A 14,691-nucleotide genomic window follows, 5' to 3' on the forward strand; every position below is an offset into this window, starting at 1 on the left:
ATTCCATGAAAATCAAACCTAAAAATTGGAACCTTTGTATGCCCTTTCAAAACCAAATCAATATTTAAAAACCATTACGCTAGCTAGTCTCATCAAGCAAATAAATAACATTCAAAGCAAATAAATCATTCATATTCTAATAGAATTAGAACAAAGTTCGCTCTTCGCTCAAGCCCTAACAGAACATGCTGCATCACCTAAAAGACTTCTCTCTAAACTATCCCTACTACTCGCCATAAGAAATGGGTCGTCATAGGACCAAGATAATTAAAGACAAGGCCAAACACACACAATACAACAATTAGCAATATTGAGTACATATATAAGCGTAAACGCACTAACATGCATACAACCTAGCATCACTCAATTTACCTTTAGTACTGAATTCAATACACTACCATTTGTAAACATAAGACAATTTATTTATTTTGATTACGCATTGAACAAGTTTCATCCCTGTCCCAAAGAATTGGGGTAAACTATTCCAGGATCTAATCGAGTAGACACCAATGTCACTTAAGAGAGACAAACGTTCCCGCGCATAATAATAATAAAAGGAAAGTACAACGTCCTGTACCCTTAGTAGAACTCATGGTTAAATATAAACCTCCATAACTTCCTTCTTTAACCTGTCTTATAATAATTTAATGAAATTCTACCTTAATAAAAAATTTATAAATTTTATTTATATCAATTATTTTGAAATAGAGGAAGTGATAACACGTAGTTAAAATTAATACGAAATTTAATTTATAAATATTGCAAAGTCAAACAGTTGCGATCTTGCATATTTAGAGACGAGGGTAGTAAAACCGTAAAAAAGTGGATAGTTTAATTGTACCCCGATTAGTGAGTTTGGCGGGGTAGGGTTTTAGGTTAGCAAAACTTAAAGTTTGTTAGGGTTTCTCAGTCTCTCTTTCTCTTCTTCCCCTTTCATCCGTAAATGATCTCTGTTTTGTGAAGCAGCAGCAGCAGCCATGGGAGGTTCTCGAGCTCAAGTTAACAAAACTCATAAAACTCGTTTTGCTTCCAAATCTTCTCGCAATATTCACAAAACTTCTCTTAAAGGTTTCATTTTTCTTTCAATTTCCCCTGTTAATTACCTTCAATTTGCCTCAATTATTCGTTCCTTTTCAAGTTTTAATCTTTAATTATTGTTATGAATTTAGATAAGCATCAAAATGCGAAATCGGACCGTTTCGGTAAAGGCGCTCGCGCTGCTCGAATTCAGCGTAATAATATGGTAATTTTTTTTGTGTAATTTCAATTATTTGACTGGTTAATTTTTATGAATTAGTGCAATTGATAGCTGATTGATTATTTTTGTTAGATACGCGATCAAAAGCGGGCTGCTGCATTGAATGAAAAGAGGGCATTGAGTGGATCAGCTAGTCCACCTCGTGTTATTGTGAGTTTGTTAATTTTATTTTGGTTTTTGTAAATGATAAAATCAAAGAATTAAGCTTGAAATTTTTTAAATTTTATTTTGTATGATTTTGGAATGCTTTAATGCTGTAGCTTATTGCAAATTTGATTAAATTTTAGGTTCTGTTTGGTCTGTCTGCTCATGTTGACTTGAATTCGGTCGAAAGGGATTTGTTGGGATTACTATCAACAAAATGCAGCAATGAGGCATTCCCTACTGTTGTCTCTTCCGACTACAAGATGAGAGCCACGGTAAGGTCTTTGTTGGGTTACTCCCAAATTGGCTGTTTTATGTTGATTGATTGGGTTGGATCATGTTTTTTCTAGAATGCGAAATCAAATGTGTGCCTGTTATTAAAAAAGTTTGATATTTGAGTTTTATTCATCGCTCTTTATGTAGATAATATGAAATTGTCGTATAGAAGTTGAAAGAATTTGAATTCCCTAGACACTATTGCTTTGCTTCACTGCTTATTTCTTTCTTAATGAATCAAGTTGTGATTACGTGACACTACCTTACAGATTACTATTTCATTCATTAAAATGAAATGAAATATGGAACAAATGGTGCATGGTTCCAGTTTAATATTCTGCGTGAAGTATGTCCTACAATTAGATTGTATCTTGGTTGGGAATTTTGAGCAATTTTTATGCTACTGATCTCATACACCAAACATTTGAATCATTTGAATGTTCTTTATATTAGCTAGACATTGTAAGAAATGCACTAATATAGTTGAGGCTTTTATTTTGAATAAATGGTGCCTCCATTCATCTTTATCTCCTCAGACCAGCTGGTGGTGAGATATACTGTGTTGTCCTGGGTTTAGGGTTTTTGGGTGAATTATTGGAGTTGTCAGAGAAAACAGAAAAATTAGTCTGCCTCAAGTACAGGATTAGGGAATTAATGAAATCAATAAAATGCAAGAAACATTTGTAATTTGATGTAAGGGCTTATTTTGAGAATTCAGTGATATTATGTACCTGGGGAAAGAATTTTGTTAAAAATTGTCCTGGTTTAGGGTTTTTGAGTGAATTATTGTTGTTGTCAATAAAAGAAAAAAGTCTGTCTCAAGTACAGGATTTAGGGAAAAGTGATGAAATCAATTAAATGCAAGACAATAAGTGTCATTTGATGTATGGGGTTACCGTTGAAAATTTTGGTGATACTATGTACCCTGGAAAAGATTTCCGTTAAAAGCCTTTTGCCATATGCTATTCCAATCTTTACTAAGAGACAAAGAAGACTTATTTTTGTTTAGCCAATAATACAAAGGAAACAGCACACAAGGTTAGGGGGACAAAGTTTTCTGTCAATGCAGCTGGAGAAGGACAAATTTTAAGTCTATTGAAAGTCTTTGAGTCTTTGAAATTTAGAATATGACTTGAGTTTACTTTGATATGGGGGATGGAAGATGAGAATTTTCCTTTATTTATTGTGTTATTTAAATATTCACTGTAATTTTATATTCATCCTTACCCAAAACAGCTGAATCTTTAGTGAAAGTTATTCTAATTATTAAGATACTAAGAAGCACTTTTGCGCATGTGCTTACTCATTGTCACTAATTTTTGTAAATAAGAAATCATTGTAATATGCAACCCTTTGTTTTTGTTTTTATTACAAGGGGTTGAGGGAGGAGGTGGTTCGGTTAAATTTGTTTTTGAACCTGCTAGCTATAGAACTGTGAGATAAGTAACCCCTGCACAATAATGTCTTCTGGGATAAAAGTTTAATGCTAGTCATAATTTTCACTCCATCATAAGTGCTTTTGGAGGATACTGGAAGCTTCATTATACATATGGTCTCCCCATTTCTGGGCCATGAACTTGCGCAAAATACTTTAAAGTGGCCAAGTGTGACACTTGCTTAGGGGTTGAGTGACATAGGGTTAAAGTATTTGTGGATTAATCTGAATTCAGAGCTCAGGCACCAGAGGTCTGAGTAGGGGGATGTTTAGCTTAAAGATATTGATAGGTCAAGGTTACAAACAATGAATATAAGAAATCAATATTAAATGTCACTGCTGTATTGAATGGGACTTTGTTCATAGAAAATTGTGTTCTTAGTCTCCATTCTCCAATTCTCTTTTTTTGCTAGCCTGTTCAGAATGTGTTTGAAATGGTAGGTTTTTTTTTTTTTTTTTTCCTTTCTTGTGATTGCTGCATTTTTCTGCCGCATGTTACAAAGCATATTTAATACTGATTGTTGGGTGTAGGTGCTGAAAGCTCCTCACGGGGATCTATCCTCATGCATGGATATGGCCAAGGTACTCATTTGTTCTTTTTTTTTTCTTTTCTTTTGAATTCTGTTACATTAATTCAAAATGCTATGTAATTGTTTGTAGCTGTCACTAATTATATGTGAACATATCTGCTTAGGTTGCTGATTTGGTGGCTTTTGTCACATCAGCGAGCTCTCCATGTGAAGGCGGTTCATCTGATTACATCGATTCATTTGGAGTGCAGTGTCTTTCTGTTTTCAAAGCCATAGGCTTACCAAGCACTGTCGTATTGATCCGTGTAAGCAGACAAATTTTTGTATACTTTTAGTTAAAAGAAAGAAATTGTTTCACTGTTTGGTAATTAAATTTTCTTGCTTCAGGACCTACCTAGTGACTTGAAAGGAAGAAATGAATCTAAGAAATTATGTAATTCCAGTCTTGCTTCTGAATTTCCTGAGCAATGTAAATTTTATCCGGCAGATACTAAGGATGATCTCCACAAGGTAATGTCTGCAAGTTCTGTATTGCAGTTGTGATTTGCTGCTTTTATAGTTTAGTGAAGTGAGATACGTTTAAAAATAGCTAGGGCAATAGGGATGGGCTTTTGACTTGTATCAAAATTTTCTTCTTCCAGTGAACTGTTTTTACCATACTTGAGCTGTATTTCATTGTTGTTGGTGCAGTTCTTATACATTCTGAAGGATCAAAGGTTGAAACCTCCTCACTGGAGAAATCAGCGAGCTTATGTTGCTTCTCAAAAGGTTAATTCCTGAATTTGTAACTTTTAATTACCTTGCTATATGAAAGCATCCAGCCAAAAGGGATAAAGTAGATACATCTTGAAGTGTGATGCATTTTCATCAATATGTTTTTTAATTGTTACTAGTGTATTATCCAAGGGCAAGGTGCGTCTTTTTATTTTTTATTTTGTAGCTTTTAGCAAAAGCTAGTGCATTAATAATGCGAGGATGTAAGTCAAAACGTCTGTAATAAACTAATCTTAGGAGGGGCATTATGGGTAGTCTAGTATCTTTAGGTTAAGTCTTTAGTTTTATTATAAATAGAGAGAGGGAATAAAAGGGAAAGGAGGCAGAATTTTGTATTAGGGAAATCTAGAGAGAGTTATGGCCTCAAGCCATTGTTAGAGAGTGATACAGAGGTAACCATGGCCGTAGACCGTACCGCTCTGATACCTAGTGTAATAGACTGAACTTTACAGACCGAACTCACATAAAAGATTGATTCCTTGATTAACCAAATAATCTGATTTTTTTTTGTTTGTTGCAGGTGTTTCATATAATAGTTTTAATAAGAAATGCTCTTTGCTTCATGATATTGTTTTGTACTTCTAGTTAAATTAATCTTAACCTTTATATTGATTTTCTTTCAAATTTCTGCAGCTTGAGATGCTTGATCATGATTCTGTTTCTGGAAAGTGTACCCTCTGCATCACCGGTTATATCCGTGCTCTTAATCTCTCTGTAAATCAGCTGGTAATTGTTTGCAGTTTTCTCTCCATGATTCTTATTAAAACTTATGTTTCACAGTTCAAAGCCTAATGCTTTAGTATAAATTTTCTGGTGAACTAGGTCCATGTCTCTGGAGCAGGTGATTATCAACTAAGCAAAATTGATATCCTCAGGGACCCTTATGCTCTAAATCCCAGGAAAGAGCACGACACAATGGATGCTGATGATATGCCTGATCTGCAGGTTGGTAACATTGTCATGTAATTAGTAGTTTCTCCTTTACATTAAAACGCAATAAAAAAAAAGACTACTCTTTTTATTGGCATGCTAAAGTAATAGATTAGAGATGATTTTTGGTGAATGATCTCATAGTATTAAAAAAATGCTAAAGTAAAAGCCTCTTACGTATTCTTTAGTGATATAATGTGAGTTCAATTTTCTATTGAATCAGCTAAGCCTTATTCGTATAACATGCTATTATGCAAGTAGTAATCTTGATTTGGAAGGTGATTTGCCATCCTTTAGGAAATTCTGATCCTACATTATTTCATTTTTCCTTTATTGTAATTTTTCTGCCAAACTCGTGCTTCAAAATGCCTTTGCATCTTTATACCTAAAGGAGAAGGTAAAACCATTTAGCCTCATATAACCAAAGGAATAAGATTGATAAAATAATCTATGTATTGTTTTATCAATTTTTTCAGTTTCTCCTCCCTGTACTAGTTCTCTCCATTTGTTAATACTTTTTCCAGATGGTATTTCGCATGAGCCTTAAATTTGCTCTTTTTGCTACAATACTTGTTTCATACTCTCACTATGATTTCAATTTTTTCATTGTAGGTGATCAGCTCGTTAGTGCCTGATAGTTCAAAGCAAGAACCATTACATGTCGAAAATGTTCCAGATCCTCTTGCCGGAGAACAGGTTGGTGGATAACCTCTGGTGCTTTCCTTTCCCTCTGATATTCTGAGTCAGCAATTTAGTCTTTATATTGCTCCTTAGTCCATCCCCTTCCCCCTCTCATTCCATTTGATTGTTATCTTGATATCTCAGCTATTGATTGTTAGCTAATAATTGTGTTGCTGAGTTTATACTTTCATATTTTCATGTGTATTTGTGCAAATATGGTTTGAAAAATTTCAGTTTTGTAAATGAAATGTTGTTTCACTAAAGTTCAGCTTGCTCTTTTTTATTTGATATCTTCGTTCAGTTCAGCTAGCAAATCTTGTAGGCTCGTTATTGACATTGCTTATTGGTCACGACTTCAGAATGATCCTTGTTGGAATGATAAACTGTAGGAACTACATAATACAGTATAAGTTCATAGCTTATTATTGTCAATACATACCAACAGGTTTTATTTATGACTTGAATCCATTCCATGAAGCCATGAGAGTCTTTGATTGTCAGTCTCACAGAAGATGCTTTAGTAATGTTTTTATTGATACATCCCTTTCTGTCAGCATGTAATACTCAAATTTATTTTGATCAAATACTTGTTCAATCTGTTACCTAGTGATCCATTATTGTTTCAATTTGGGGTAGTATTAGTTTTAGAAATGCATCAGGGATGGAAGTATAATTTTGTTGTGATTTGAATTGATTTTATAGTCCATTTTCATAATCCTACATCTTCTATTAGACATGGCCAACTGAAGCAGAAATGGCTGAGGCGGAGGAAAATCTGAAGCATAAGAAGAAGAGGAAACTTCCACCTGGTACTTCGGAATATCAGGTTTGTCTCAGCCTTTTGTCAGTCATCTTTTTCTCTTCTCTGCTTGAATCTCTAGAGATGAGCTCATGTGGTTTGAACTTCTCTATAAATTCAAGTCTTGGTTGTTTTGGTTTAATACCTTATATTTGGTGCTTAACAATTCACAAATATCTGATTTCTTCAGGCTGCTTGGATTGTGGATGAGAGTGATGAGGATGATTTTGAAAGTAATGACGAGTCAGAGGGTGGCATGGTCTTGGATGGGGTAGAAATTGGTGTTGCTTCTAATGACCTTGATGAAGATCAAGGTTCCCTTGACCTCGGAGAATCAGATGGAGAGACAGAGACTGATTCAATGATGTTGGTAAGTTTAGCTGTGAACTATCTGTATTCATCTATATTTTTTTATAGAAAGACAGCAAGGGGATGTCTTTTAAAGTCGAGATATGTCAAATATCACTTGGAGGGTATTCAGTCTTCTACTTGACCAGGGTTGTACAAAAGCCTGTTGAAAGGGACTTGAAACATCGAGGGAAAGCAATACCCTCAATATGTGTAGGCATCAATATTGAGTCATGCTCACTGAAGATTTATGTGCTTTTATTTGTTCTTTGTTGTGGCTTGTGGGCAGCTGGGCACTTATGTATGTGTAGGTGCTGAATAGCTTTGTCTGTATGCATCACTTTGCAAGGAATTAATATTTAGGGGAAGGGCATATTAGTCATAGTCTAGAGTTTGTTAGGACAGTTTTTCTATATATAGGCCTCATTAGGAGGAATAAGGATATGTTGAATATTGTGTGAAGTTTGTTATTGGGAGAGAGTGAGTCTCTCGAAAGCTCATATTAGGAGAGCATCCACCTCTCGAAAGTGGAATTATCATCCAATTTAGTGTAATTCTCATCTAATCAATATAATCATCATCTTCCTTCTGTTTTTCTGCCATTTATACTGCTGTAATCAAGCTAATTCCTAGCACACTTGTGTTACTGGAAGTTGTGAATGTGTGATGATTGTAAATTCATAATGGGTGAACAATAAGATAGTTCTTCAAATAAGAAATCTATTTTTATTTAGTGGCTGCTCTGTGTTCTAACTAATACCTAATTACATTAGTCAAGCGCTTGATTTCCATGTGTTATCCTCATTAGAATGTGGTTACCCCTAAACCTTAATATCCCCTTCAGTAAAATAAAATCATTTGATATTTTGATGTAGTTTAAAATTGGAAAGCAGTGCAGTATGGAATGAAACAAGGTTGGATAGAAGTTGCTGCGTTCCATGCTTAGCTCGTATTTGGTGTAACACCCTAAATAACGTTAACTAATTACAATTACGTAAATGACCGCAGAAACCTATTTCCTTAAAGTATTTATGGTTATTGTTTTCAGATGGTTACCATTTCTTCTGCCTGTTTACTTTATATTTGTCTTTATAGATCTTTTATGCCTGTTTCATCGCATTTAAAATAACTAATGCCATATTCTTTACAGGATGGGATATGACTAGGGAGCAGATAGAAGATGATATCAAGAGATTAAAAGATGCTCATGCAGAAGATGAGGGTAATTCCTTTTGTTCCAGATGGTTTTTTAATTGCTCTCTAGTCATCGATCATTTTATACATTTTAATTTAGCACTATGCTTTAATAGGTGTGAACATGTCAATCGAACATACTCATGCAGCATTATTTTTCTGGAATGCTAAGATTTTTATGGTGATTCTACTAATAGATGAGATTGTTGGCAAACTAGCCCATCACTTGTTTAATCTCTTGGTGTTAGATCATACTATCCTCTATTTTAAATACATCAATACTACTGCTCATTATTCAAGCTTTTCAATCAAGGGGATCTCAATATTAAATTCACTTATTTAGAGTAATTAAGGCATGTTTAAAAACTTGTTGATTCTTTTCAACAGTGTGCTCTCTCTCTCTCTCTTTCTTCTTATTCTATATCTCTTCCGTTTTTATCACCATCTTTTCCATGCATTCCTCTCTTGACCTCCATCCCCTAATCCTCATCCTAACACTCTATAAGTCCCTTCAAGGCCTCGACAACTCAGTAATTCAGTTTTGAGGGGTATTAGGGTAATTTCGTCGTTCCTTAGTAATTGATGGTTGTGGTAATGTGTTTGGTTACAAATCAGTTTATCTTTTAAAGTTAATGGTTATCTACTTTAAACTTTTCCGTTTCCTTTGTGAAGCTGTAGCTATTAACTTAAAAGGGGCTCTTTGGTGGGAGGGATTTAAGAAAAGGAAAGGGGATTTCCTTGGTGGGTGTTTGGCTGCCCTATTGTTTTTATTTCCTTTTTCCTCTTTTTTTCTTTTTGGATCTCCCAGGCATTCCTTTACATTAAATTACAGCTACAATCCAGGATTTGAGAATGCCTTTCTTTCCTCTAACTCTTCTTTACTCCTTCGCCTCGTGACTTTGTTCTTCCATCTCTGACAACTAACTCTTCTTACCACCTTCTGTGGCTTCCCATTGCCACCACATCTATGTTCTCTACCACAGACATTGGACTGTTAATTATTGCAGTTCATAAACACCCAAGACTCCTCAATTTCCCTCTAAAACTTCACCATTACTAGGCAATAACCTCACAATTAGCTACTGACATAACATGAAAGCTCCTCCTAAACACCCTAAAAGCTGTATATACATGAGAATAGATCCAGGCTTTGACAGAGATGACACATGGGCTGATATGGCTGAAGTATCATGGCTGACATGATGACAATGACCGCACCTACTGTCTCCCACACAACCGAGATTACCACTACATTGCAGTTCATGACCACCCAAGACTCCTCTTTTCTTCTACAAATCGACCATCGCCAGGAAATAGCCTCACAATAGCTACCAAAATAACACTATCAATCCTCCCAACCACCTTAAAAGCTGTGTATACATGAGAGTGAGTAGATCTAGGCTTTGACAGCGGTACCATATCGCTGTGGTTGAGTAAAATGGACGACACAAGATGCCAATGACTTTAATGAGTGTTGTGTGAAGGAAGGTGAGAAATATTATGTGCCTGTAAAGGTTTGGGTTAAACTTGGTGAGTGCATGGAGATTGGGTCAAAGCAACTTGAAGCTGAGAAAGACATGGGCTTATTTTTAGAGAAAATGGGATGGACTTCTGTAGAAAGTGGTAATTGATTGTTGTCCCTTTTGTGAACAAAACAATATTAATGAACTCTCTTTCTTGATATCTTTGCCCCCTTTGTCTTTCTTGATTCCTTTACCTTTAATGTGAACTTTAGATGTATCAGGTATCCAACGTTATTCTTTTTCAAATGAAGATATGACCTTGAATATGTTGGCATGAGCCTGGTGATTTAGAGTGGTTAAAGGTTCTTGTAATGTTCCTTGCATAGGAAGAAGTATTTATTCTATTTATACCTTACTGAAGAGTAAATGTAGACCTCACTTTGAGTCAATTGCTATCAATATTGGTTATATTTAACTTTTGTGAACCGCGTATATTCTTTGATGGCTTCTGTAATACTTCACCGCTTCCATTGGAATCAATTGTTTTGCTTATTAGTGGTGCAACTTGACTTCAGAATACCCAGATGAAGTCGATACTCCAATTGATGTGCCTGCTAGAAAGCGTTTTGCCAAGTACAGAGGCCTGAAGTCCTTTAGAACATCATCATGGGATCCAAAGGTGATCTTTTTGTGCCGCTTGACATGACTTTTACTGTTATTACTTTTGATGATCATTACAATCTAAATTCTCTCTCTCTCTGTTTATCTCTGAGTAGGAATCCCTACCTCAAGAATATTCAAGAATATTTGCTTTTGATAATTTCGCAAGAACTCGAAAACATGTGCTTGCCAAAGCCTTGGAACGAGACAATGAAAGTAAGGATGAGACTGTTTCTCCTGGTACATATGCAAGGCTCTATATAAAAGAAGTACCACAAACTGTTGCTTCATATTTATGCCTGCGTGCAAAAATGATGCCCATCATATCATGTGGGCTCTTGCAACATGAGTCCAAGATGTCTGTTCTTCACTTCAGGTATCTACTATCTAGTTCTGTTAGCTCCTGTTTTTTTTTATCATATCTGAGTATTTCTGTCTACTTCATAATCACATAATTTACTGTCTTAATAGCATTAAAAAGCACGATAGTTACCATGAACCAATCAAAGGGAAAGAGGAATTGATATTTCATGTTGGTTTCCGACAGTTTGTTGCAAGGTAATTTTTCTGAAAAAAATCCCAGCTGTTGAAGCTATATTTTTTATTTTATGGATAATTTTGTTATGATACTAAAAGCCTTGACTTGTCTTCTGAAGGCCAGTATTTTCCTCCGATAACTTCAATTCAGACAAGCACAAGATGGAGAAGTTTCTTCATGCCGGACGCTTTTCCGTAGCTTCGATATATGCTCCAATTTCATTTCCGCCTCTTTGTTTGGTAGCCATGAAGAAATCAGGAGTCATGGGCTCACCTGTTTTGGCTGCTGTTGGCTCTTTGATTAGCGTTGATCCAGATAGAATAATATTGAAGAAGATTATTCTAACTGGGTAAGTATATCTTCACTTTCCTACCAGATGTATAGATCATTACGATGCTTGTAAAGTTGATTTGACTATTTCTTTGCTTTGTTAAGTCAAGTATCTGGGTAATTTTTATTGTGAGCCTCCTTGCAAAGATATGTTTAGTTGTTTACCATTTCCAAAGAGGCAAATTATATTTTCAACTAGGTGCTCCTGAAGTTTTGTAATTGCTAATCCTTGTTTGTTGAAGTTACTGTTGCATTTTTAAGAACACCTAGTTTGAACTGTTGAGCTAAGATTAATAGGACTTGGTTTAGAAAGCTGCCTTTTTTCTTATAGATTGATAATGTGAAGACAGTTAGACCTGATCGTAACTGGCCTGGCCTGGAAACTGTCTAGGTTGGGCTGAAGTTGGGTCCCTTTTTAGTTTTGGGGCTGTACTGGCTTGATTTTTGAAAAAAGGGCTCTGGATAGGCCTAAAAATTCATTTAAAGACCAAAACCCACTTTTGTCTAGAAAATCCCATTCTTGCTCTGTTTTGTATTTTGGTCAATGCCACGCCCATGATCACCTCTACTAGTAGCCCAGGTCCCTGAATTTCATCTGTATCATATCTCTTGTTGCTCTGATCTATTGTCTACTTTTTGTAGCATTGGGAATTGTAATATTTTTCTTTATTACGTAACGTAGGGTGCACTTGTAGTTTTTATTTATTTATTTATTAATGTATGGGCTCGCTTAGTATGTGATGTCATAATATTTTAATTTAACCAGTCATTGAGATGTGATCATATAGTATATATTTTTGAAGAATCTATTATTAATTCTTTTTTGAGATTTCTGTTTAATTTGTCATTATTTTCATCTCAATACCTTTAAATGGTTCTTTTTTATGTTGATATCACTAGTTTAGTTGTTTTTTAGTAGCAAACTTGTTTTCTTCTCCCAATCCTGTCTTTTGGTTGTGACGTGCAAAACCTTAATTTGATGCAGTTATCTCCAAAGAGTTTCTAAAGTCAAAGCAACAGTTAGATATATGTTCCACAGTCCCGAAGATGTAAAATGGTTCAAGGTATGGTACTTTGTCTTTTGCTTCTCCATCCCAACTGCCCCTTTCTAGTTTGTAGTGTCTTTTTTGTGAGGGAGATAGCTATTGATTATTTTAGCAAAGTTTAATGGCTTTACTGGTTGAGCTAATTTGAGTGTTTATATACTGCAGCCTGTAGAATTATGGACTAAATGCGGACGTCGTGGACGTATAAAGGAGACTGTCGGTACACATGGTAAATTTCGTCTTCTCAATGTCCCAATTTATCGAGTTGTAGTTTCCTCTTTTTTACACACACGACTACCACCACCTTTTGTGCGGTTGAGAGGAGATTTTTCAAAGGAACCTGTTGCAACTTTCCTTTATTTAATTTTATTGTTGTATGCCTGCATCTTCTTGAGTACCAAGCTACTAGGTCAATATGTTTCTAAAATTCCTTGCTGTCAAGCACTGATGATTTTGAAGTGTGGCTATACTTTCAATTACATGTAAAAATGCAGTTTTTGTGAATTTGGCCATTTTTTTAAACGATATTCAGATATATTGTATCCATTTTCAGATACATATAAGCATATACTTCAACTATTATTTTCTTTTCGCGTGGGAGATCAGGATCATTGATATGTTTTCTGTTGCTTTGCAGGGGCAATGAAATGCCTTTTCAATGGAGTCCTTCAACAGAATGACACTGTGTGCATGAGCTTGTTCAAGCGTGCATACCCCAAGTGGCCAGAACAAAGGTTTCCGTTGTCAAATCTTTGAAATGATGGTAACTAGGGGTTGAAATTTGATAATGGCAGATTCTCAATGCAGCACAGGACATAACTGTCCGCTGTGATCGGGAATGAAGCACTGGTTCAGAAATTGTTCTTCAAAATTCATTTTTCCTGTATTTGCTTGTATGGCGTAGAGTAGCTTAGTTATTCTTAATATTATACAAATACATCTGAACCCACTGGTTTGAGGGCATAGATTTTTGTTAAATTAGTGAATGCAAGTGTTTTGATAGGCATTTACACCGTGAGTTTATCAGAAAGGTAAACGAAAGAAATTTTGATATTGTGGATTCACATTGTAATATTCTTACTGGTGCAATATAGTATTAACTAATGCTTCATTATTCAAAGGCCCTTTAATTTCCTGCACAATTCCTGATGCTTGTATGGATTTACATTAGAAGAAGGCTTCAAGGGATAATTGTATCATGAATGTGCTAGCCTATTTGTACCTTATTTAAAATTCGTTAGTTGTTGGCCACTTTTGCCTAAATATGTTTGTTAAAGTAAACATGAATAGATTATAGTATATACAAGTATTTGTAAAACATCTATTTATAGTTGATACTATGAAAATATACATCCAAGGCTTGTCAAACAATATTATACACAGTTTGTTATTAACACATTAGTTAAATATATGTATGGTGTACGTGTAAATATAATTTTATTGAACAAGACAAAAAGACTGCTACTGAAAAAGAAACAATGGTAAAACATGTTTTTTTTAAAGTTTGGTGTTTTAATCAAGCTTAGTTAAACATTTTTCTTGAAAGTTTGGTGTTCTAATCAAGCTTAGTTCTAACACGATATATTCTTTGTTCAGCTCATTGACTTATTCATATACTATGTTATAAATTAGATTCATTTAAAGTCAAACTTAAAACTGGTGAACTAAATTAATGAGAGTATAGTCTACTAAACTTTTTATTTTTTTTGAACAAAAAATGGTGGTCATCAACATGTAAAATGTAATGACCAAATTTCTTTTTTTTTTTAGGCTCTGTTGTTCTAACGGAAAACAACTATTGTGAAAATGATTTTCCATGGAAAATAATGTTCAAGGGAAAACATAATAGTAAAAATAGTTTTTTTTTTTTTTTTTTTTTTTTTTTTTTTTTTGTTTGTTTCCATACAAAAAAAATTATATAGAATGGGAAAAATAGGAGTGGAAGGGAGAAGATGGATGAGATGGGAGGTAAGGGATGTAAGGAGAAGGGATGAAAATGTGGCATACCTTCCTTTTAGAAGGAAAACCAAAAGCATTTTTTACTTTTGGGAGAACTATTTTCCATCTTTGGAAAATTGATTTCCATCCCTTTACAAACCAAACAATGGAAATTGAGAAAATCATTTTCCAGGAAAATATTTTCCGTCAAAACAAACGGAGCCTTAATTTTTAATTTTGATTTAATATCTATTTTGCTAAATTCTAACAACAGTCATTTCCCTCATTTTAAAAAAAGGAAAAAAAAAAATTCTAACAAGAGTAAATAGGTTTCAATAAGTAATATT

The 14,691-nt window shown here is 34.6% G+C and overlaps 1 protein-coding gene across 1 annotated transcript; it reads left to right on the forward strand.

Moving 5' to 3' along the window:
• The first annotated feature begins 836 nt into the window (after positions 1-836).
• LOC110726051 (pre-rRNA-processing protein TSR1 homolog) lies at positions 837-13,632 on the forward strand. The gene is made up of 21 exons (XM_021905521.1): positions 837-1,068; positions 1,170-1,243; positions 1,331-1,408; positions 1,546-1,677; positions 3,645-3,695; positions 3,808-3,948; positions 4,031-4,153; positions 4,334-4,411; positions 5,051-5,143; positions 5,240-5,362; positions 5,960-6,043; positions 6,762-6,854; positions 7,018-7,201; positions 8,326-8,397; positions 10,408-10,511; positions 10,609-10,868; positions 10,964-11,050; positions 11,149-11,379; positions 12,346-12,424; positions 12,572-12,635; positions 13,044-13,632. The coding sequence occupies exons 1-21, from the start codon at positions 978-980 to the stop codon at positions 13,160-13,162; spliced, it is 2,361 nt and encodes a 786-aa protein (XP_021761213.1). The 5' UTR covers positions 837-977; the 3' UTR covers positions 13,163-13,632.
• The last annotated feature ends 1,059 nt before the right edge of the window (positions 13,633-14,691 follow it).

The sequence above is a fragment of the Chenopodium quinoa genome, unplaced genomic scaffold, assembly GCF_001683475.1.
Source record: "Chenopodium quinoa cultivar QQ74 unplaced genomic scaffold, ASM168347v1, whole genome shotgun sequence".
Lineage (NCBI taxonomy): Eukaryota > Viridiplantae > Streptophyta > Magnoliopsida > Caryophyllales > Amaranthaceae > Chenopodium > Chenopodium quinoa.

Bases quoted from the DNA above. Each gene is read 5' to 3' on its own strand.
- LOC110726051 (XM_021905521.1), top strand. From the start codon at position 978: ATGGGAGGTTCTCGAGCTCAAGTTAACAAAACTCATAAAACTCGTTTT. The intron at 3,696-3,807 runs GTACTCATTTGT...ATATCTGCTTAG, and splicing joins CATGCATGGATATGGCCAAG to GTTGCTGATTTGGTGGCTTT. The intron at 10,869-10,963 runs GTATCTACTATC...CTGTCTTAATAG, and splicing joins ATGTCTGTTCTTCACTTCAG to CATTAAAAAGCACGATAGTT.